Source organism: Sciurus vulgaris (assembly GCF_902686455.1).
Source record: "Sciurus vulgaris genome assembly, chromosome: 11".
Lineage (NCBI taxonomy): Eukaryota > Metazoa > Chordata > Mammalia > Rodentia > Sciuridae > Sciurus > Sciurus vulgaris.
The window spans coordinates 82,944,254-82,968,685 of NC_136472.1; the positions used below are offsets into that span (position 1 = coordinate 82,944,254).

Consider the following 24,432-nt stretch of genomic DNA (forward strand, 5'->3'; position numbering starts at 1 on the left):
ATCTGGACAGTAAGGATGTTTGTACATACTCAATAATAAGAGGTCCTTTTCTACTGATTGTCTAAGAACAGGTCTGTTTATTTAGTGATCACAAGAATTCCTTTTATAATAGTGTTTCTCAATTATGAAAGAGTATAATCTTAAAATAATTGTTTTTTAAAACATAAATTATTTAGACACTTTTTGACTCAGAAAATTCTCAATATTCAAGGCCAAGTGTAAATGGTTCAAGTTAGTATACTTTTAAGAATTTAATATGAAAATACAGCATGTCTTCTTTCTGATAGTAAGTATAGGTATGAAACACACAGTAAAAGGATCAATTCTAACCCTAATTAGCATATCTCTAGAAAACTTTTTTCTTCTTTAAGAATCACAATGTCTAAACTCCTCTATTGTTATAGTATGTATTGTGTGCATGTACAAATATGTAACAACAAATCCCATCAGTATGTACAACTGTAAGTCACCAACAAAAAAATTAGGGGGAGAAAACTTCTCTTATGGTGAATCATAATTCTTTTTTTTTTTTTTTTTTTGCAGTGCTGGGGATCGAACCCAGGGCCTTGTGTTTGCAAGGCAAGCACTTTACCAACTGAGCTATCTCCCCAGCCCGAATCATAATTCTTATAATAAAAATTTTCAAGGCATTTGGTACAGCCCAACACATAATAGGTTCTGTAAAAATGTTCTAAGCAAATTAACATTATCTGATAGAGAATCTTTAAATCATATTGTGAATCCAAAACAAATATATTAATTTGGTTTTATCATTAAAAGAGATATCAGGAAAATAGATTAAAAAAAAAATCACATTTCTATGTATAACTCAAAAGACAGCTCTAAACATTCATCTCTAAACAGTGTGTAAACTCATCTTTCATTGAAAGAAATTTAATGAAGAAAAAACTGAAATATGAGCTTTACATATATAATGTATGCTTATTCACATATCAGTTCTCACTTAGCCTTAGGTTTGCAAAGGTCAATGTAAAGCAAAATCCATTCACAATGGCTCATAAAATACCTACTTTACTTAATCACTTCCCATTAAACAATTGTGTGTGTGTGTGTTCTGGAGTGAATTATATTGATAGTAGTATAAGATGAGGTCACACAGTGTGGTCCAATGAGAATAGAAAAACTTTTTCACTATAAAAGCACTGCTTCTGATATTTTCAAAGTACATTGTTGTATGATGCTATGCAGGTCATAGTCAACAATACTCACTAATCAAATGTAGTTAATTTTACATTTATGGTCTTTAATTATTTAGGTTTTAATCATATATCTGATCTTGTTTTATGACAAGAACATATTTTTTACTAGTGAATAGAAACTAAAAGTCATTTTGGAGAATATTACTAAACATAGAAATTAATTGACCCAGAATTCAGCATGCAATTGGTCTATTTGCCTTGACCAATAACTAAGCTAATTAGGAGGTCATGTATGAAGGTACACATATATAGGCATATGCCTACATATGTCTTGCTTTCATTCCTCAGACTAAATATTGAACCAAACAAAGAAAGATAAAATCATATGATCAAACTTAAGCAAGTCACAGTTCAAAAGCAACTGGAAAAGCTTCTTCATCCAACACCTCTTAAAGGGCATAAGTCCTGTTTTGTCTGCAGTAGCTAGACAGAGAACAGATACTCACAAGGGCCAGGCCTGGATTGTCTTCTTTCTTAGGCAGTGCTTAAGAATTTGTCAAGTCATGTGCCAAAGCTCAGCGCCTTCACTGCTGGCAGGAAGACCTCATGAGCAAAGTTTCAGATTTCATGCTAGATGTCACTGACTTCTTGCATCAGCACATCATTTCTCTACCAAACGGCTCCTTCATTTAGCTGCTGTCCTCATTAAGGCCTATTAGCACATCCAAAGGATGTTGGGAAATTATTATTAAAAATGCTTTGGACCCAAGGGCAGGCATGTGTCATTATCTTCATACTCCGTTGCCTAGGTTTATGAAACCCATTGAAACTAGAGAGATAAGGAATCACATGTGCATAGCTGCATGCTTTACGACGCCGCCACACAAACACCATTTAATGCATCAGCTGTCCTTAAGCCAGTAATCACAGCTAAGTAGTACAACCCTAAGATTGAACCAAAAAGAGGGAACAAACATTTCCTTTGCTTGGTGGTGGATGGTGATTAGTGGATGGACATTAGTTGCCCCAAGAATACATTTATTTCTTAGGCTCATATATTCACTTGACTTTTAACATTGAATATTTATTGTTAAAATCCAGTTTTGAACCTAAGTTTAAACCCTGGATGTAATAAAATTTACTTTTATAGATAAGAGGCATACACAACCATACTACATTCATATGCACTCTCTATGTACAGTTCTTTCTTTGATCCAAATAAGTAATAATTTTTTTCATGACTACAGTCTTAGAGAATGCAAGAAATGAATATTCAAGACCTCATTGCAACATAAATCAACTGAAATCAGAAGTGCCAATCTGACTTTAAGCAAAGACTCAAAGAGCAGAGAGACTGACAAAAGTCAAGCAATAGCAATATATATATATATATATATATATATTTAACAACTCTCCCTCAGTGTAACCACAGATTATTCTTTCAACACAGACAGTAAAATGTTTTTAATAAACACTTATCAAAATGAAATAGTTTTGCAAGTTGTGGGAGTTTAACAATAATAAATGTTGTGTTAATAATGGGTTAGTTCTTTCAGTATATTTAACACAATGTGGAATGCAATGGTTAGTAATTCGAGAAAGATCCTGCTACTCACTTCCTGGTATGCATTCATTTGTATCTTGTTCCTGATCTGCTTTTTGATCTACTCAGAAGAGTAACATTGAGAATAAATACCATTTTAACAGAAGAATTAAACAGACATGAAAGAAAAGCTCAAATGTCAGTTTCACAACTGAAACTGCAGAAAACATGGCAGGTTCTCAGCTTGCTTTCATCTGTATCCCAGTCTCTTTAAGGTTTCCCGTTCAACCAAAAATCTAACATCAAGCCTAAGTGATATGTAGCCTTTTTCTGCAGATTTGCTAAGCCACAGCAAGGAAATGGGAAGGAGCACTGGACAAGGAGCATTGGACTAGGAGAAACGAAGCTGAGATTCTATTCCCTGGTCTCCTCCTGACTGACTAGCTACAGGATCTTAGAAAAGTTACCTAATTTTTCTGAGCTTTTCTTATCTGCAAAACAAAGATTAAAATACTTATCCCTCCTACTTCAATGAGGTTGTTAAAAATAAGAAAAACAAATTTATTACATACAAGTAAAGCATGACCTTTGAGGAGCTCTATTGCTACATTTTGTATAGGAAAACTCATTGAGTATGCATTTTTATGATTACAGTAAAAACAATTTACGAAATTAAAAAAAACAGAATGAAATAAAAATCACACATTTGCATAAATTCTGAACTATAAAAATTAGACTTATTTTCATCCCTCCCCCGACCCAGTTATTCATTTTATAACTGAACTAAGTAATACATGACACACTGATAAGCTTCATGATCTTCTAGCTCCTTAATATTTAGAATCAATTCTATACCGTCAGTCTATACCTATTTGTATAAGCTGAGGCAGGATTCCCCACCCTTGTTCTGAGGCCCTTTCCTCTGAACTTAAGGCTTTATCATCTGTACACAGAGATATCTAAGTGCTGCGCCTTGAGCATCAAATATAGGAATAACTTAACCCAGGAACCCACCCCCTCTTCCTGCCTTCAAAAGGAGTTCTGCAAGTCAGAGTCCCAAAAATCAGCTCATATCTATAGAAATACAATTTCCTATTTACAGAAACCCTTGCTCCCCAACGGTCTCTGATGAGATCCTCACAACAGTATTACCAGCAGAAGCCTTAAGAATACAAACAGTATTAAATGCACCAAGTCAGAACCATTTTTATAATAACTTAGGCACTATTCGCCACATAGTGGTAAATGACGTTCTTCTATTTATTCAACGGCTGCATCCCCGTGACTGCACAAATCACCCCAGAACTTAATACACAAACAGACATGCAAATACATAAAGATATTTACCATCTTCAGCACTATGTACTAGTTCTTCTGGCAGATTATCTACTTTTGCTTGATCTGTTCAGGAGAAATTAACAAATGGTTAACGTGGCTGACCCTTAGAGAGAAAAAGAACAATGAAATTATCCCTGGAAGCTCCCGGAGTTGGAAGCAATTAGTCAAGATGTAGTGAGGGGTGCAACCAAGATGTCTTCCCCAAATACTTTCTCTTTAGATTAGCTACTTGAGCCAGTGCCATAGCGGGAGCTCCCATTTCAGCCCGGATGCAGCACACATCAGCACACTGCTGCACACCGACTCCCAAGGGTTAGAGGGTTAGCTCAGAGCAAGCAATTGGCTGGCAGCAGGAGAAAGCACGGGGCTGCTACAGCCTCTCTATTCTTCTGGAAAGGGTAAGATGCTGGCCATGACTAACACCTCCCCAAATCTATGGTCAAATATTTGTGTGTGTGCATCATCATTTGCATATGCCTCTGGGAGGCTTGCTTGGGAAGTCAACTGAAGAGATGTAACTGGGGACCAGCTGCTAAGTGGAATTTTGGCAGGCTAGTGTGAGAGTGGGTATCGGTATTTGGAAGGAAGCCTGCAGGAATATCCGTCAGCTGATGGTGATTTTTTTAACCCTACACATTCCTGAGTACTTTAAAGCTGCACCATGGAAATAGCTCCATGCTTCAGAGACAAAGAGGTTTGCTAAACTGAACAATTGTCACTGAGGTCTTTTCTTTCTTTAGGGACCATCACTGACATAAGGAAGACCAATTGGGGCTGTCCATTAAAGAATGGGACTGCCTTCTCTGGAATTATCCAGGCGGATGTGGGGGTTGACCAGTTGTTAAGGAGGCTTTAGAGGGAATTCCTGCATGGGGGGACTTTGAAACGGGTGACCTTCATGGTCGCTCTCAATCCTGAGATTCTAAGATCCTTGGGAGGATCAGGACTACATTCCAAATTGGGATATTTTCTAGATCCCTGTAAATCTCTGAATTTTAGGAATTGTTTGGTGAAGTGTCTTTTTCAGTTTTCTTTTTAAACTCTGACTTCTTAGTCTCAACTGCAGATGTTAAAAACTATAATAAACCCAATAATGGTCAATTATCAATCAATTAATTTGGCAGTGGTTAACTTTTACTCAATTTTTCTTATGACCATGTGAAATTCCACAGGTATATCCTTAGCTTCAAAAGAGTAAGAACAAAAGCCCTAGAAGTCATGGTTTCTAGGTCCACTTGCCTGGCATGTGAGTCTCTATGTATGTTATGTTTTCTGTTAGTACTAAAGAAATCCTTCACCAATTAAAGCAGCAGCCAGTGGGGAATAGTGTACCTACCTAACACATTGTGTGTTAGGTAGTCTTTTGGTTTACAGTCCCAGTATCCAAGAGAAATGGGTGAAGAGAAAGAAGGAATGAGCTGAGTATGGTGGTATATGACTATAACCCCAGCAACTTGTGAGGCTGAGACAGGAGGATCTTGTGATCAAGTTCAAGCTAGCTTCAGCAATGTAGCAAGGCCCTGAAGAACAGCAAGACCCTGTCTCAAAAAAATAAAGGGCTGGAGATGTAGTTCAGTGGTAAAGTACCCCTGGGTTCAATCCCCAGTTCCAGAGAGAGAGAGAGACAGAGAGAGAGAGAGAGAGAGAGAGAGAGAGAGAGAGAGAGAGAGAGAGAGAGAGAGAGAGAAATATCTTTGAAACCAGAGACTAATTCAGACCCATTTCATGTAAAATTCATTAGATGCCTAACCCTGTCACATATAATATTATCACTTCACAAATGTTAGTGACAGTTATCTGATAATTTTGAGTCCCAGGTCTGCTGTGTGATACTAAGTAAGCTATTTCACCTGAGTTTAATTTTCCTTATCTATAAAGTGGTGATAACAACAATTCATCTCTCAGAGTTGCTTGTGTTGGTTAAATGAATTAATGTGTTAAATTCTTAGTGTTTGGCACATTATATTCAGTAGATGTTAGCTATTACTATTATTCTACTACTGTACTAGCTGCCACAATCCTTTAAAACATTGTACTTGAGCTAACTCAACTGGGATGCTTCAATTCAAGGAAACCTAGTAGGTGGGAACAAAACCTCATGCATTTTTTTTGAAAGCAGTGTTCCAGACACTTAAGGGTGAGTTTCTGATTCAGCACACTTGGGGAAGGTTATTTCCATCTGTCAGTTAGGAGTTTTAGTGCACGTCAACATGCAGTGAGGCTACAGAACAACATATAAGCACTTTTAAGCTTAGATGGGGCATGGCAGTGGGGCAAACTTTATTCTCACTTGATAAATCTGATGAAATGTCTTCTAGACTTTTGGAAGGCATTTTCCTAGCAGCACTCCTTTCCAAAGCTTTCAAAACAGGACTGGGTTCTTCTTCTGAACCTGTTGTAAGACAAAAGCGATGAATGCTGCACAATACAAAAGAAAAAACAAACTTTAAATAATGAACGGGCATTGACATGGTGGGCTGAAAAGAGAAATTATGGTATAAGCCTCCCTACTTTTATTTGTTCTACAAAGCAATTATTTCACAGAAAATAATTTCTCCACTAATAGTCCTTTAAAATTTTTTTTCTTCATCAAAAAATATTTGAAACACAAATCATATAGAAACAAGATGAGCACATTGGTCTCCTAGTTGTTTACACTTTTATTTTAGGCACATGATTTGTTTTGTCCAGACTTTGAATCTTCCCACTTAACATTCTAGCTTTTGAAGACAGTCACAAAATGACTTTAGGTGCATTAAAAAAATTAGCTGAAGACAGGTGTGATGGCACACGCCTATAATCCCAGTGGCTCAGGCTGAGGCAGGAGGATCATAACTTCAAAGCCAGCCTCAGCAACTTCTCGAGGCACTTAGCAACTCAGCAAGACCCTGTCTCTAAAATATAAAAGAGGTCTGGGGAATGGGCTCAGTGGTTAAGGGCACTGGGGTTCAATCCCTGGTACCAAAACAAAACAAAACAAAACCAATAGCTGAAAACTATGGAGGGTAAGATTTCAATATTTAACTCTGTGAACAAATGGGTACACAAATTAGTGGGTTGTCCAGGTTGATAGCTGTAGGATTTCTGAATTTTATAATTTAGTAAAACTTGCAACAAAATATTGATAAATATATGGGGAAGTCAACTTTTTATTTAACTAAGGCATTTTTAAAAGGAGGATGAGATTCTATCCCTTACTAATGCCTTTATTTCATAAAAAAGAAAGACATTTTAGAACTGAAAGGGGAAAAAAAGGTATAATTTCAGAATAACAGAATAATTTCAGAATAACAGTCCCAAAATTAAAACATAACACTTTACCAAAAAAAAGTCTCTATACTGTAATTTTTTTTTTCTCTTCATTTTGACAGTGAAAACTCCATCCTGGGTAAGTCCTGGTCTTAGTACTGACATTTATTACTGTCTATACTCAGTGCCTAAAATAGTGGCTGGCAAAAGACACTTCAAAAATATTTGCTGAACCAATAAATGATTCAATTAATGAATCAATGAGTTTAAGAACCCCTTCTCTAAAAATTAATTTCCTGAAATGCATTCCAGTTCTGCCTAACATTAATATGCATTCCACAGCAAATGGATTTTTTTCATATATAGCAAAGTTTATTCCTTAAAACTCACACACAGATAATAATAAATATTTTCCTGATAATGAAGAGCTTGTATATGCAATGTCTGTGTCAATTTCTGGGAGTTATACTGTACTTTTCCTAATGTAAGACAGAAGGTTAATGATAATCAGAGAGATTAATTAAAGGTTCTTAATCCTGGATGTATCTTGGTTTTTTATTTTTTTATTTTTTTTCTTTCAGTGCTAGGGATTCAACCCAGGAACTCTTTCTCACTGAATTATATCCCCAGTTCTTTTTTATTTATTATTTTGAGACAAGGTCTTGCTAAGTTGGTTAGACTAGCCATGAATTTGTAATCCTCCTACCTCAGCCTCCTGAGTTGCTGGGATTATAGGTATTTGTAGTAGCAAATGGATTTTAAGATGAACTAGATTTGGGATGTTCTTCGTTTAAATTTAAGAGGTTTCTTATTGCAAAAGTTCTGAGAGATTTTGACAAGCTAATAAAATACATAATTTCCCAACATTTCCAAAAATGTTTGACCATGGAAAGTTTCTTTTCCCCAGAGGAACATATTGAGGTATTGGTTGGTTAACAGCTCAGCCACAGGTCAAACATGTTAGTTTGCTCAGCAAAATTAGGGTGGTTTTGTAGCAAGGTTCCTATCCGACTCTTACCTACACCCTTTCCAGTTTGTTTTAAAACTGTAATTTAGGTCAAAGGATATAAAACCTTGACTGCACCATTGTATACCTCTTACTTGGCATTTGATTTTAAAATATCTTTTCTAGGTTCTGTCTAGGTGATAATCTAATGTCACCTATTTTCTTTCTTAGGCTTTTTGATGTTCACTCAGTGACACTGGTACCCTATAAACCTGGCTAGACACATTAGGTGATAGTCTTTTAAGTGCAAATTTGCAAGCCTCCAATGGGTCAGTTTACCCTAGAAACATAAAGGACAGTTTATTAAGAGAATACCCAACAAGGTTAACATACTGACTTTATTCTTATGTTTGTTTGTTTTCAGAGACTAGCATTTTATATATTTTTTTAAACCAGTAACATTTGTTAAGTGGGCTTCAATTTGACTAATTAGGATAAAGGTGGATCTTTGGTCAATATTCAAGAAGTGATGCTACATCTGCTTACAAAGGAACTCAAACCTCAAAAGTCGGCCACTCCATAAAGCTTATCTAGTTTCTATTAAACTACAAGGAAGGTGATCAACACCAGCTGTGCATTTGGTTGAAATGTCCCAGTCAGACAGCATTCTCTATCATTTCATCACTCAAATCAGATAACTTCTCATTCCAATGTGCTCTGGGGTTTCCCTACTGAAATGGCAAGAGTTGATGAGAATAGTAAACTGAGACAAGTGTTGTTTATAGCCTGAATGAAACCAGCATCCTCAGGTCCACTTAGATGAGTTTTGTGATCCAGTAAGATCTTTAGCAATTCAGTCAAGGCTGAAGCCAAAGAAATGCAGTCACCAAGCAATGCCCTTAGGTGGAATCAGGTGAAGTCATCTGACCAAAGTCATATTCTAGAAGGGGAAGATTCTGCAGATGGTTGAAAATGAGAGGGAGAGAATGGCAATAAAAATACTACAGCACAAAGTATCTGAGAGATGGAAAAGGCTAGCCTTTCACTTATTCCCTGATTTTTAGCCACACCTGCAGGAAAATGTTACTCTTAAATGGAAAATTTGTGCCCAGTGTGGTCTTTTTGCTTTTTTGCCACAATTCTCACTAGAGACTTCTATTAGGATTGTCAATTAAGAAATTCTAATTATTTCTAGGAGGAAGACTAATTTAAGTGTTTTAAAGATGATTTCTAAACCCCAAATATTATCTTAAAAATATGTGAGACCTAAAAATTCAACAGGTAGATTAATGAGAAGCAAGGATAGGCTCTGGAACACAGACTGTAGGAAAGCTGTTTTTTTGTAATCTATTTGAATAAAGAACCAAAGTGATAAAAAGAATCTAGTGCAATTAAGGAGTGTCAAATTAATTTTAAAAAAAATTTAAAGTCATCCTTTACATCAGTATTCCATAAAGCAGATTCATTATGGGTTAAAAATTCCAAAATGCTCACTAGATGTATTTCTCCAGCTTCCTGCAATAGAACCTGTGTTTCCATCTGAAAAATCAGAGTCAGAGAAACCTTCTTTTTCTTGTTCATTGACTTGTCTCTTACATGGCGATGTTAACATCAATTCAACTTTACTTATTTTTGTAGGGTTTTCTTTCTTTGTCAGAAGAGGAATGGGCTGCTCGCCTTTGGACACACTACTTGCTTTAGGAGCCTCCTCAAAGTCAGGTTCCTGAAAAGCACCTAGTCCCCCTGCAAGGTCACTTTCATTGTTCCTGTCCTCTGGGGAGCGTATTGTTCTAATGGTCTCTATTTCATGATCCACATAAAGTTGGGGGTTTCCAGAGATCTCAACCCCACTTGCAGAACGACAAAGAGCAACTGATAAATCAGTCACAACTTCATCTCCTCCCAATACTTTAACAATTTGGTTGACTTGAGATTCCAAACCATTGCTTCTACCCTTCATTTCAGAGGCCCTTGAGGCTGCCCAGAACCTGGCCTGCTCTGACTGTGAGGGCTCCTTCTCAGCAATTTCTTCCTTCACTGATACCTGGTGTCCATGAGGTGGAGCTTCAGATATTTCTTTAAGAAGTTTCTCAAACCCAATATCAAAAGCACTCTCAGTTATTGATGGAGCCTCGGACTTTTCAACTGTTTCTTCAATTTCCTTGGGATGGAAATTGGAAGCAGCTTGCCTGGGTGCCTCAGTACTACTTATTAAGTGTGATGGAGAGAGAGTCCCTGTATCCTTTTCATATCTTGAAGGGTAGGTTTCTAGTGTTTCCTTGTGGAGCTTTTCTAAGCCAGCACTGAATTCAAGGAACTCTGATTTGGGTTGAATAATTGTTTCCTTTACAATTTCTGCCACTTCCTGGGGTAACTTTTTGTCAGTGGAAACAGATGAGCTAAGGAGCTGTTCTGATGGAGCCATCTGAGTGGTCAAAGATGATCCAACTTCATGAGTTTTATCAGGAACTATAGTGAAGGAATAAAAATCTTTCCTGTCTGGAGCAATGGTGTCCATTGTAGCCCACAATGGGATCACACCCAGAGAATTTGGGGGGCTGCCTGCTGCCTGTACTCCTTCAGAAAATTCTGCTTTCACTTCTCCAGGACCTACTTCCGTTGCAGAAGGATAACTCAGCCAAGTTTCTCTAAGTAGCTTCTTTAATACATCATTTACATAATTCAATTCAGGTTTAGATGGAAGAATGACTTTCTCTACAGTCTCTGAAATTTCCCTTTGAGAAGGCAATGCTCCATCCTGGGGAACAAGATGAGCACCCTGGGAAAAAGACATGTCTTGTGGAGAGTTGGCCACATCCTTAAAAGAACCCTTTCTGTGAAGATGGGAAGAACCTTCTGCAGCCATCTGAAGCAAGTTCTCCCTGTTGAGCTGGCACTCACCACTTCCAGCCTTCTGGGTGAAAGCTGTATTTCCCGAAGTTTCATACCCCTCTGATAAAGGAGCTACTCTCTCTCTCTGACAGCCTCTCGGTTTTATTCCCTTTTCAAAAAATCTACCCTCTTCAAGCTGACAGCCAGTTCCAGTGGTCATGGGTTCTAACTCGGTTTGCAAGGGTGAGTGTGGAATTCCAGTTGCTTCCTTCAGGAGTTTGTTTAGACTAGCAGCCAAAGTGTTCTGTTTGAACTTCGGAGGCACCACTGTTTTATCTACATGCTCATTAGTGATCTCTTTAGGCCCTTCAGCTTCTTCCTCATCATCAGCAAAATCTGTCTTTTGAAGCCATTTCTTATCTTCTGAAACACCTGGTTTGAGAATCTCTTTTCCATGAGCTTCTTTACCAGAAGGCTGGATTGCTGGTGATGAACCTTCTAAAACCAGCTTCTGTACACTGTCACTAAAAGTGTCTTTGTTGTCTTTAGATAAAACATGTGCTTTCACTATGGATTCCTGAATCTCTTGATCTGAAAAATCCTTTGCTTCCTTAAATACTGGAGTACCAAACCATTCCATATTATTTTTCACATTTTCCTTTGTTGACTCATTTCCTGCCAAATGTTGAATGGACTCTCCAGGTGGCCTCAGTGGAAATGTGGTTTCATTTGGTAGCACCTGGAGTATGCATTTTGAATTTAATTTCTTCATTTCCTCTCTTGGCATAACAGAGAACACCTCTTCTTGGTGGGTATTTCTTCCTGATGATTTAATGTCACTGAATTCCTTGTGTTTTTGGCTAGAGAAAGGCACAAAAATTTTTTGGCTTATTGTAGTATTCTTCTCAGAATTATTCTTACTGTTTGGATTACCTCCTAAGTCCCAAAACTTTCTCAAATTCTCAAACTGAGAGTGATTATAAACCTGTTCTGTGTTGGGTTCATCCATTCGTTCTTTTAGGGACATAATTTTAAAGTTGGTATTTGATTCACCAATTAGAAATCTGTCTTTCTCCAAAGGAGTATGTATTTCATTCCTAGTGTTTGAGGGATGTTGCAACACTGGTAAAGTAATGTCTCTTCTAGAATGCAAACTGTTTTCCTCTAGCAAACTTTTTATATGCTTATTTGTCTTATTCTGAAACAGCAACGTTTTATTTGATTGGTCAGCTGAAGGATGGCATTTCAATGGACCTGATATTTGGGGACTGGTCTCTTTAGGCTTTTTTGAGGAATGAAAACTGGTGAGATGGAATGCTTGATCATCCTCATCAAAGACCACTCGTTTGGCAGTGAACTGACCATATTCACTCTGGCCTGTAGATAAACTGTCTGTGAATATATCCTGTGATCTCACAGGCGGGTATGCTTTAGCAGAGGATTGTTCCTCGCTACATGAAGATGTGGGTTCTTTATGAGTTAACTTAGCAGCAGCTTTCTCTCCTTCCCAAAAGGATATTCTGTCACTCACTCTTTTGTATTTCTCTCTTTGCACTTGGTTCTTGGGAACCTCACCAGCTTCTTGTTGTGGGTGAACCTCAGGCTTCTTTGAAGGAGCTACACTGTTGACAATCCCAGGCAGCATCTCCCTATTATCTGTCTCTAAGGAAGCTTTCAGGATGGAATTATTTCCTTCTTTGCTCTTTCTCTCTGCCTTCACATTATCTTTCAAATTTGGTTCCTGGACAATTGCTGAAGAGTCAAATTTTACTTTGGAGTTTCCTGTATGTTTTTCATGAGCATGAAGCTTGGGTTCTTCTTTACCATTGCCATTGTTAGTGTTGCATGAAACTTGGACTTCTGCACTGGATCCTTTGAGAACACTGTAGAAGCAGTTATTGGTTGTGGGAGGTACCCCATTTTCTTCTTCTATGCTTTTTGAGCCTTGGCTATTGTCCATATTTTTACTTCCTTGACTTGGGGTACCACAGTTTGCAAATGGCTGTGGTATAACTTGACCTTCCTTTGGGGTGCTATGTTGGGACAAATTCATAGATTTGGATTTGATATTCATAGAATTATCTTGGAAAATTTCAGAAACCAGCATATCTCCTTCTTCCTGGAATGCTGAATCATATCTCACAGGCTTCAATTTAACTTTGGTGGACAATAGTGTCTTGGAATCATTTTCTTTAAGACTGGTGTCATCTGTCACCATGGCAATAGCAACCCGTGACTTTAAGTCTGTTTTTCCTTTGGGTTCTGTTCCTCGGGGATGTTGGAGGGATGGTTTACTGTCGTCTGAATGACAACTTCGGTTAAACCAGTCTAGGACTTTAGTAATGGAATCATCGGTTGTCTTCCTGATCTCAGTGGCAGGTGGAGCAGAGCGTGAGGATGTCTTAGCTTTCAGAGCCATGAGAAGAGGGAGCTTACCTTGCTGATGGTCTCTAGAACTGCAATCTGGCACCTGAGATGGTTCAGGCTCAATGCAATGAGACAATTCATCTGCAACACAGAAACGCTCTTCTAAATAAGAAAAAATCATGCTTCAAGAATGTTATCACTCATATTATCTTAAGGCACTTTTTATTTGTACTTTCTACACTGACAGCATCTGTCAGGGGCTATAAGTCATCCTGATTAAAGTATTCTACCAAAGATGCCCAATGACAGCAAAGGAAGGCAAATGTAGACCTCTGGAAGTATGTGTGTGGACCTAACTGGAAAATTTCTTCGAAGTCCTTATTTTTAAAAATTCATGTGAATTTTACATTCTGATCCATGTTACACTTTAAGTATTAATTTTCTCCTATTCTTAAATCTTTGTATAGAACTGGCTGGCACGAAGATACACCTTGCTGATTTCATGACTTTACTTATTTCCTGGCACGCTGTCATAAGCCCTAGAGGGCTCTTAAACCCAGAATTAAGGACCATAGACTTATGTAATTTCAGGCGTTAGAAAAATAACTTTTAAGTAAGTCTAAACAAGGAATTCCCTCTAGAATTTCTGAATAATAAAATGAGAATATTTGCTTTCCTGGGTCTTACTCCTAATACACTGAACAAGACACTCTGAAGATAGAGGCCTGCTGTTCTGTATGCTGATTGTTTTGCATGGTGGAGATTAAGAACCCTGATCTCAATAGGCCTCTCCATTCTGCCCCATGTTCTATCATTTGTAACTCAGAAGATATTTCTGAGTCAAATAATGTAAAATGAGGATTGATAGAGAATATGATCTCTACCTTCTCCCTGATTATCAACTAACCAATTTCTAGAAGGCTACAGAAGGATATTTATGTTCTTTCTAAGTTATCAGGAAAGCAGGGTCTTTTCTGAGCCTTAATCAAAAGGCACATAGTACATTTGGATGAGGGAACTTAAGGTGTTTCATTAAGACTTATTAGGCAGTTTGTCAAGGCTGTACTCAAAGCACAGATGTTGAGCATTTCTCTTCTCCCTTAAAACACTGAACTATGCAATACATGTGAATGTTCCTAAAAATTATGTAAGCTGAAATTTTATGAAGTCAGCTATATTTCAAATGCACTAAAAGACATGTCAAATAACAGAATTCAATCTTTAATTTTAATCATCAGCCCCTGGTTAAATGTAAAAAAGGACAAAGAGTTTGTACAATAGTTGGTATAGAGTAGAAACTGGTTTCCTTTCTAAGTACTCATTGTATTATTATTTATCATTGTGAAGTTCCTTTGGGAAAATCTTTGAGAATTCTGTTTTTGTTTGTTTATAGACTATTTAAGGATGATTAAAAAGCCATAAAAACCCAAATAATACATAAACATTTTTGGAAGGCTCCAATACTAGATGTTGGCAATAGTTAATGCTGGATGATGACATCCCAGATCAGGTGCTTTTTATAATTCTGTGAGTTTCTTCTGAAATATTTTACAGTGAACATTATTACTTTAAAAATAACAACAGTTCATTTAAGAATCCAGTGCCAGGTAAGGTTCTGCTTACTCTGAGGAATTCTTCGGTTTTTTTCCAGTGTGATAATAAGTATGATACTGACTGTTTGAACTTTAGAAATAATGTCAAACCCTTATTATTCACACACTTAAGAGTTTACCTTATTTCTTTTTTTTCCTGGTCCTAATTTTCTTTTTATATCCCAGTATTTATTTGTATATATCTTTGTAGAAAGTTGAAAGGGAAAAAGTAGCATAACTCTATAAGTACTCTTTGAGACTGGAAAGCCTGTCAATCAAACTGGGTTTAGCTAATGATATTCTTCTCCCAAATTTAATGGTCAGTGGGATTTAAAAATCAAAGCATAAATAAGTAAATACAAAATTATATGATAGTTTGTGAGAAAGCAAATGCAATTTCAAAAACAGGAAAGGGGGGTTACCAATTTTTTCTATCAGTAATAGTAAAGGGAAATATTGCCAAAGAAAATGTTTTCACCCTTTGAATGAATATTTAGGTAAATATGCAATTATTCCTTAATGTTTGGCCAAATGTTAGTAATTTTCTCCAATATGAGTTGCCTTATTTCCTGAAGAAGTTCTTGCTTAAAAAAAAGTTCTAAGTGTTTAAGAGGTTTAAAATGTCTGAGGAAAGAAACCTGAACATGTAGGAAACTGCTGGGCTGAGCAAAAGTGAGCCAGGGCTAACCTGGTACTATTAAGACAGAAGGACAGCAACTGAGTTAGAAACTTGATTATCGGATTATAAATGTTCCTGACAATAAAAAAAAGTACTAGAGTTGGATGCATAATTATTGAACATGAGAAAGATTATACAACATTATTCTTCCCATTGTTTTCTGTTTTTTAAAATGTGAGAATTACAAAGTATCATAAAGTTATGAGAAAGTAGTTTGGGGCACCCCTTGAGAGTAGTGGGGTCTTTAAGAGAGGGCTAGATAGCAGGAAAGCTGCACCTTCCTTGCCTCTCAGCTCACACTGTCTAAGGAAAAAGGTCCTCAGAGCTTTTAAAGTCAAAGAACAAATGGCTGGAGATCATGGGCAGGCTTTTTCACAGTCAGTACTCAAAGTCTAATTTCCCATCCTCTGAGGTTAAGAAAGTAAAGGTTGTCTTGTGATTATAGGAGAAACCAAACTTTGGTAAAATGTAATCAATTTACACTAGGTGAGTAATAATATATTTTGTCTATGCAAAAATACTAGCAATTTCTTTAGTTCTCACTCTACCTATATACCTTGATTTAACTCAAAACATTGTCATTTGTTTAAATAATTAATATGGTTAGGATTTTTAGGGTTAAACATAATGGACTAAAAACTGTGCTGTCCTGGTCTTTAAGTAATACTGGTGATATAAGAAAGCCTCCAGATCCATGGAGTTACATGCATTCCCCAGTGGACTCTGTCTGAATTCTAGCTAGAATGTTTAGGATGCAAAACTGGTCTTTTACAGGGTTAGCTAACCTTACCAGTCCAAGCCCATTGGGCCAATTTTTATAAACTCATGGTAACAACTCTCTTACCAGCAGGATTTGGGGACAATACTGATTCAAGCCTTGTTAATTCTGACGATTTAGTTTGGTGTTTATCGGTGGTAGGCAAGTTCTCAATGATCTGTGGTTTTGCAGTTAGAACTTCCAAGGAAGAATGGAGTCCATTATTTGGAACAGAACCAGAAATCAATGGCTGATATGCTTCATTTTTTGATGTACTTGGGCTTGAGGCTGACGGATGAGGAAGCAAATCCTTTTTATACTGGAAGGGCTTAGAGTCATCCTGAAATTCTAAGTCTCCTGCATCTTCGGTTCCATTCTTTAACCTGTCAGATTCTAAAACACTAAATTCTCCCACTTCCCGGCCATGGATTAGCCCAGGACTCTGTGGAAGTTCATCCTTTACTGCAGAGAACCTCACATGCTTTAATGGCTCCAATGAGTTTGAGGAAGAGTCGTCTTCTAAAGAATGCTCCTTCTCAGAAATTCTCTCATGGATGGTTAGGCCAGGTGACACGATTTTGCTTCTGGGTTCAAAGTTTTGATTTAAACGAAGAGTTTCTGAGTCTGTACTACTGGAACTGGAGTTACGCTTGAGGATCCCTCTTGGAGCCCCTCTTGCACTCATGGAGTCTGACCTCTGTCTAGGAAAAGACTGTTTATCATCTTGTTTTAAACCATCTGATTTGTGGATAAATTTTCTGGCTTTGGGAACTGGAGCCTTGATTTGGGACCCATTCGCAGGCCCAGCTGACATAGTCTGCTTTGATTCCTCTAACTTTTGGCTTGAAATATCTGGGATAGATGACTTTTCTTTTGAATCTGACAATTCACCTGAAAATTAAAATATATTAGGTAATGTATCAAAAGGAGAGCTCTACAATTTAAAATACTTATAAATTTAGCCTATATTTTAAATACTTATTAACTTAGCCTATATTTCACAAAAAGTATTAAAATAGTAAAGACAGTAAAGTAGGTAGCCTAAGTGCAGACTTAATGTGAAAAGCATTTAAAAATTCATGCAGCAGAACACAGAGGATACTTAGGGCAATGAAACTACTCTGTGTGATATGACGGTGGATACACATCCCTATACATTTGTCCAAACCCATAGAGTGTACAAAACCAAGAGTGATCCTTGATGTGTAAACTATCAACTTTGGGTGATAATAATGCCTCAAAGTAGTCAGTTATAACAAACATACCACTGGGGTGGGGGATGTTAACAATAGGAGAGGTTATACATGGGTAGGGAGAGAGTAAACATGGGTAATATGTGTACCTTCTGCTCAATATTGTTGTATAACAACTCATCTAACAAGTAAAGGCTATTTAAAAACTGATGCATGAAGTTCATTGTACTGTAGCTAGACTGCACATTTAAACTGCTGTACTTTACATACTTTTGGTATTTTATATTTAATATAAAAAGATTTTTTAAAAAAGACTAAAAATTTCTCAAAGGAGCCTTAAAGAAAAACACAGAAGTCAGTTTAAAAATTCTTGTTTTGAAATCAGAAAAGATAACTTAATTAAAAAAAAAAATCCTGACACCTAAAATAAAAAATGGTTTGTCCAAAAGTTAAAACACGAACAAGTAATATGTTCCAGTGATGTTTTCTCCTACAAAATATTTTATGTGTCTATAAAGTGTACCTCATGGAAAAATATATTAATATTAAAACAGGCTAACTGAAACCCCTACTTCCACTTTTCATTTGTTTGTTTGTTTGTTTTTGGGGTGGTGCTGAGGACCATACCCAGGGCCTTCTGCATTCTAAGCAAGCACTCTACCAAATGAGCTATATCCTCAGCCCCCATTTGTTAATTTTCTACCCCTTGACTAATCTTTAATGCAAGAGGAGTCTTCCTGTAGTTGCTCCTGAAGAGACTGAATTATCTGGTATTTCCTCTTAATGGTATATAAGAATAGCAAAAGTCTATAAGAGGCAGACTTCAATCAATTAACCCACAAAGTTGATCAAACGTTCCAGGACAACTGGGTTGATAATTGCAGTCTAAAGAATTCTCCCTAAGGTAACCTCTTTAAACAGACAACTGTGACAGCACATGGTAGACATCCAACAAATACTGTTAAGTGAAAGACTAAATACTGTTGGCCAAATTTTCCAGTTCACTGATGGGGGAACCCAAGGCCTGGAGGTCGCACAATATACAGCAGCTCCACCACTGGAATGCAGAGACTTCCAGTTCTAAAACTGTTTCCTCTCACTCAGAGAGGAAACCAATGGACATAGTGGAAAAAAAGAAAACCATCAGGACTTTTAACTTTCTCTGGGAAGTTATTTTAGTGAAAAGAACTCTGAGAATTCCCCCTAATTCACAGATAGCAAAGATAAAAATATCTTGTCCATAAAAATAATATTTACCCTCTTTTGAAATCTGAAATAAACCAGCTCTTCCATTTTTTGACTGCTCATTTTGAGTTTGTTGTGATAAGTGATCTTCTGGCAACTTGGAGCTATTAAATGGATTCTTCCTTTGCTGGAAAAAAAAATGTTTATTAAACTTGGTTTAAATGTTGAAACAGCAACTCAGTGTTAGCAAATGCTTATCATCTCTAATATTTGATAGTTTTAGTCAGACAATTTTATTATCTGACATTTTGAGGGGCAAAAAAATTGATGAATCTGGTTAGCACAGAATTACCATACATACCAGATCAAAAATAAAGAAAAGATCAGAAATGGGCATTCAAATCAAAATACCACATTTTATAGGTAAGAAAACAGAGCCCTAGATATATCAAAGACTGGTCAAGGTTAAAGCAAACCTGGGTCTCTAATCAGCTCAGATTCCCACCAGTGCTATTTCTATAACAAGGAAGGAAATACAATTATTTATTAATTATTTTGATTAACTTTTCCTAAGAATTTAGAAGATGCTGTATTTATCTTGAAGTGTTTCAGAGTCATTGTTATGTTCAATTCTAATGATAAAAAAGGTATTAGTAAGTAGAGATTTTTAAAATTAATATAAAACTGAATAAATATCAATGTTTACTGTCTACAGTTTCATAAATTGGCAATTTCCTCCCATGATCAAAACTCTTAACAGACATTCAGGAAGTTATGATTAAATATAAGGACTGAGGTAGAACTAACATTCCATATGCCTAAAACAAGCAGCACCAAATAGCTTCAGACTTTCTACTTGCTAGGGCAAAAAATCTGGGTCTTTTGCAAAAACCATAGTATTCATCAACATATCCACTACAAGTAATTTCTTACAGTAAACAGTAAAAATTACATATATCTTGTACACAAAGAAAAGTACTACAAAATTGTCTTTATTTCACGGTTCTTTGATAAAATTAAAACAATGGCATTCCCAACAAAAATGAGGTTTTTGAAGTCTGGGCTGAATCTACCTTAGCTGGAGATCCAGTTGATTTCTTTGTGTTCTCCTGGGACATATCAATCACAGAGGAAGCTGGATTCACCACACTGGGACTGCAAAAGAAACAGTAATTCAGACAACAAATCCTTACCCTTTCAGGAAGGATAAATCTTGCCTCTTGAGTTAAAAGCTACTAAGGCAGGATAGGAGAGGAAGTTTGTAAAATCAAACCAACAGAATGGAAGAGGGAGCTGGGACCTAGAGATGATAGTAATGAGGCAAGGTAATGGTGGCACATTAACGAAAGAAAACGTGAGGAAAAACCAAAATATCCAGAAAACATGAAATTTTTATCAGAGTACACAGAAGGTTCACAATTTAAATTTGTGGAGATGAACTCATCTCAAAATCAGAAGAGTTAGACACAGGTTAGAAAGTAAGCAATTGATTTTGTTGCTAAAATAAAGCCCCAAAGAGTTGGGGGCTTGATTCCAGAAGGCAAGGCCAGAATAGCAATACTTACTCTAACTCAGATAGGAAAGCACCAAAGAAAAGGATCTGATGAGACAAATGACTCAGTAAAGAGACAGAAAAGAGTAGGTCAGAGATGCTGTGCAGGAAGGCTGATGGGTTTGGGCAACTTCCTGGGACCTTTTAACATACTTATCCAAGCTGAGTTCTTATTCAAATAGAGAGAAATAAAGAGAAATAGAGCATTGAGAAGATGTGGGAGGGTTGATGCCTGGAGCTAGAGTGGAGAAATGAGGAGGATTCTCTAGGATATGATTCCCATCCCCAAAAGAGGGCAGCCCTGAGTGAGAGTAAGGCCAGAGAGAAATGGGAAGAAGGTTGAGTTGAGCAGGCTCCTTCCTGAGCACCACTCCCTCCACTCTGAATAAGATGTTTTCTCTGATAATTGGATGCTGGTACGTGGGGGAGGGTAAGGGGAGAATGGAGGAACATTGGATTGTGTAGAGAGAAATGAGGGAAGGGTGGGGTGGGGGGAAGATGGTGGGATGAGACAAACATCATTGCCCTATATACACGTATGATTACACGAATGGTGTGACTCTATATCACGTCAACCAGAGAAATGAAAAGTTTACTCCACTTGTGTACAACAAATCAAAATGTATTCTGCTGTCATGTATAACTAAATAGAACAATAATAAAGTAAAAAAAAGAAGAAGAAGAAGGGCAAGATGGTCACAGATTCCCCTGAGGGGAAGAAAAACAACCTGTTCAGACTGCCTGCTCCAGTGGCTTTGCCTTAGGCATAAGAGATGAAGTCACTATTGGCTGAAACCCTGTTAAACACCACCATTTCTCTCAGTGACATCAGGAGTAAAGAGCTTGGAAAATACCTTGGAAGGTGTTGGCTTTCCCCAGAATTGAAGACCCAGGAGGGGAGCAATTTGCTCCAAGGCAATGGAAATTTGCCCAAGATTACTGTCACTAAATTTGTGGGCTATATGTTCCTGTAGCCTCGTTTCTTTTCCTTACCTCTAATTCAAGCACTATTTTTGTACATTAGTCCCAGGAAAAGGCTGAACTTGTGTGTGTGTGTCGGGGGGTGTTACTGGGAATTGAATCCATGGCCTCCCACATGCTAGGCAAGCCCGGTATCACTGAATTACATGCCCCCTCATCCCCACCCCATTCTTTTTATTTTTAACTTTAAAGCAGGTCTTGTTAAGTTGCTGAGTCTGGTCTTGAATATAGAATCCTCTTGCCTCAGCCTTCAGAGTAACTGGGATTACACGCATGCACTGTCACTGGGAGTAGCTAAGGCTGAACTCTGTAAGGAAGACATTCTTCCTTTCATTGCCTTTCTAGTTGTTTCAGAAAGGAATTATAATAGGTGAGGCAGATACAGCCTGATTGCATGGAGGAAAGGAAGGGGGATGAGAGGAGAAGGGACGGGGACAGAGGAGGAACTTACAAAGGAGCTGGAATTTGGACAAAAAGACACATTACAGGAGTTCCCTGTTACTGTAATAGGCAGGCACAAACTTTGGCTAAGTTATCTAGCAGTGAAAGTGGAAAAATAAGCCTGGCCAGTGATAGAATTAGTGTCCATACAGTTAAGACAGCTATAATTCAGAACTGAAAGGCAATATCTTGAGTGCCATTTTAAGAAGCCAGTGGGGGGCTGGGGATATAGCTCACTTGGTAGAGTGCCTGCCTTGCAAGCACAAGGCCCTGGGTTCAATCCCCACCAGCGGGGGGGGGGGTGGGGGTGGGGGAGAAGCCAGTGGGTAATAAGAGGAACAACATCTTTATAGCAGACACTATGCTCAGTTTCTCAGTGTTTTGTATGCTTTACCTTGGTAGTCATATAATGAGAGGACCTGAGCCAAGTGCTAGTGGTTGGGGTTTCCATGGAACACACATGTTCTCCTGCCATCTTCCTCCTTTTCCCTTCTTGCTCCCCAACCCCAAAAGATAAGCAGAACCTCTATATTCTTTTCCCTCTGCTCATTGGAAATCTGGTGCCTGCACTTTCAGGTCCCAACCTCAACTGCCCAGACTGTGCATCGTCTTGGTCCTCCTTCTGGAGATAAATCTAGTCTCTGCCCTACTGAATTCTATCCACCTCTGCATTTCATATCTACTCTGCCTTCTCATTCTGTATGTACATATCTTATCATTCACAGTAAACTGGGAAATCACTCAAGAGAATCTTGACCATTGGTGTGTCTGCACAGTCACTGGGACATGACTGGTGAATGTCTAAATAAATGTCTAAATAAATGAAGACCAACTGGGCCAGTGCCAGGGAAGGCAGCAACAGACAGATGGCATGTTTTTTGCTTATTTTTAATCTATGGTTTTTGTTTTGTTTTTAATTTTTTTGGCCAACAATGAAGCAGATTATTTAGGTGCTAAACAAAATGTCTTTGTCTTTATGCTATTCAGGGGGGAAAAAACGGAAGAAGAAACAAAGCCATCTGAACACATGGACAGAAAACACATGCCAGAAACACACAGTATTCACCAGGTAACCTTGTGGTTAGGATGGGGGGAAAATGGGATGAGGGTGGGAAACTTGTTTGTTACAGGTCACAGTCAGTTTAGATGAAAAAATTAAACCTAGAGTCTTCTGCCTCAGACTCTATCCAAAACCACAGGTACTTCCTAGTAGCTTTGCTGCCCTCATGGAATACTACAATGTTTTGCTTGCCTGTTCTTTATGGGCAATCATCATTGCAGTAGCCGTCTTACTCTCAATTGATTCTTGCAACATCCATGCAGCATGTATCATTCTCCCCACCTGTGAGAAAACTCTGGCTTGAAGAGGTTACATAACCTGCTTGAAGTCACAAAATTAGTTTGTGAAAGAGCTGGGGATTTGAATCCAGGTGCGTCTGATTCCAGAGGCAAATACAGCAGTGGCTAGGCTATGCTGGCTCTGATTTCCTGCATTATTAAAGCAGTGGTTTGTGGCAAGAAGACTGAAGTCAAGTGCCAGTGGCGCTTCCTTCCCAGTGATTCTCACATCTGTTTCTTCTTTGCCACCGTACTGGCAACTCCCTTATTTTTGTCAACTGTACTCACTCCATATGTGGCCCTCTGAAGGCTCCACTCCCCTAATCCAGTCAATATTTCACTACTAAGCTGGAATGATCCAAAACACAACCCAGGGTCATGTCCCACTTCTGCTCACTACCTTTCCCTGGATCCTCAAAGCCTGTGAAACGAAGTTGGAACTACTCAGCAAGGCACTAGAGAACGACCATCATCTACCTCAATATAACTTCTCACTCCTTTTCTCTGTTGATCATTCATACTTAAAATTAAAAAAAAAAAAAGTCCATTTACATCCTGTCCTAGAACCTCACCTGACTGCTATTTCCATTTGACCTGTCCCCCAGCCCCTCCCTCTGACAAATAATCCCTGTCAACTTCAAGTCCAGTCCCAGTCTCACATCCTGGATTATCCAAGCTGACTGTGAGTCTCACTTATCCCAGTCATTACAGCATATTTTATTGGTACTTTGGATTAGGAATATGTTCCCTGCCTGGTACTATTTGTTATCATGTGGTCAGATCTTTATATAGATATATGCATCCTTTTTCCTAAGAGAATGCAGTTTCTTTATAGCTACATACTATGTGTTTTATTTCTTAGACTTCTTCCCAGAGGGTAGTAGACTGTGTCTATAAAATACACTCAATACACATTCTACACAATAAGATTTTTAAACTGTGAAGCAAACCTAATTCAATACCCCATGCTCTGTAACTTTCTTCTTTCAGGCACTCTTCAAAAAGGAACTGTGGTAAGTAGTACTTAGACAAAATTAGTTTTACTTCATTAGGAAGATTATTATTAAAATACTAGATGATAATATTTATAGAACCAGAAATAAATTCTGCAATTTTTTTTTTTTTCCTACCACATGTTTTTGTCTTGATCTCTCCCTTTGAATGGTAAGTTCCCTGGGGGCTAATGCTGTGTCTCATCCCCAGCACCCAGCACTGTGTTGGCACTCAGTGAAGCTTGAACAAATAAACAAACAAATCAAGAAATGGCTCAGGGATGAGT

The 24,432-nt window shown here is 37.8% G+C and overlaps 1 protein-coding gene across 10 annotated transcripts in view; it reads right to left on the minus strand.

The window, feature by feature from the left end:
- Positions 1–24,432, minus strand: part of SYTL2 (synaptotagmin like 2) — a 110,017-nt gene that overhangs the window by 17,999 nt on the left and 67,586 nt on the right. For 2 of the 10 annotated variants that reach the window (XM_079105527.1, XM_079105523.1), the window contains exons 5-11: positions 19,915–19,996; positions 18,914–19,028; positions 16,551–17,354; positions 9,731–13,576; positions 6,332–6,433; positions 4,051–4,104; positions 2,777–2,824 (exon numbers count right to left, since the gene is read on the minus strand). In XM_079105527.1, coding sequence (XP_078961653.1) covers positions 2,777–2,824; positions 4,051–4,104; positions 6,332–6,433; positions 9,731–13,576; positions 16,551–17,354; positions 18,914–19,028; positions 19,915–19,996 — 5,051 coding nt within the window. Of the gene's footprint in view, positions 1–1,667; positions 1,873–2,776; positions 2,825–4,050; positions 4,105–6,331; positions 6,434–9,730; positions 13,577–16,550; positions 17,355–18,913; positions 19,029–19,914; positions 19,997–24,432 lie in introns of those variants that run through there. The other 8 variants (XM_079105530.1, XM_079105533.1, XM_079105528.1 and 5 more) reach the window with 6 other exon arrangements.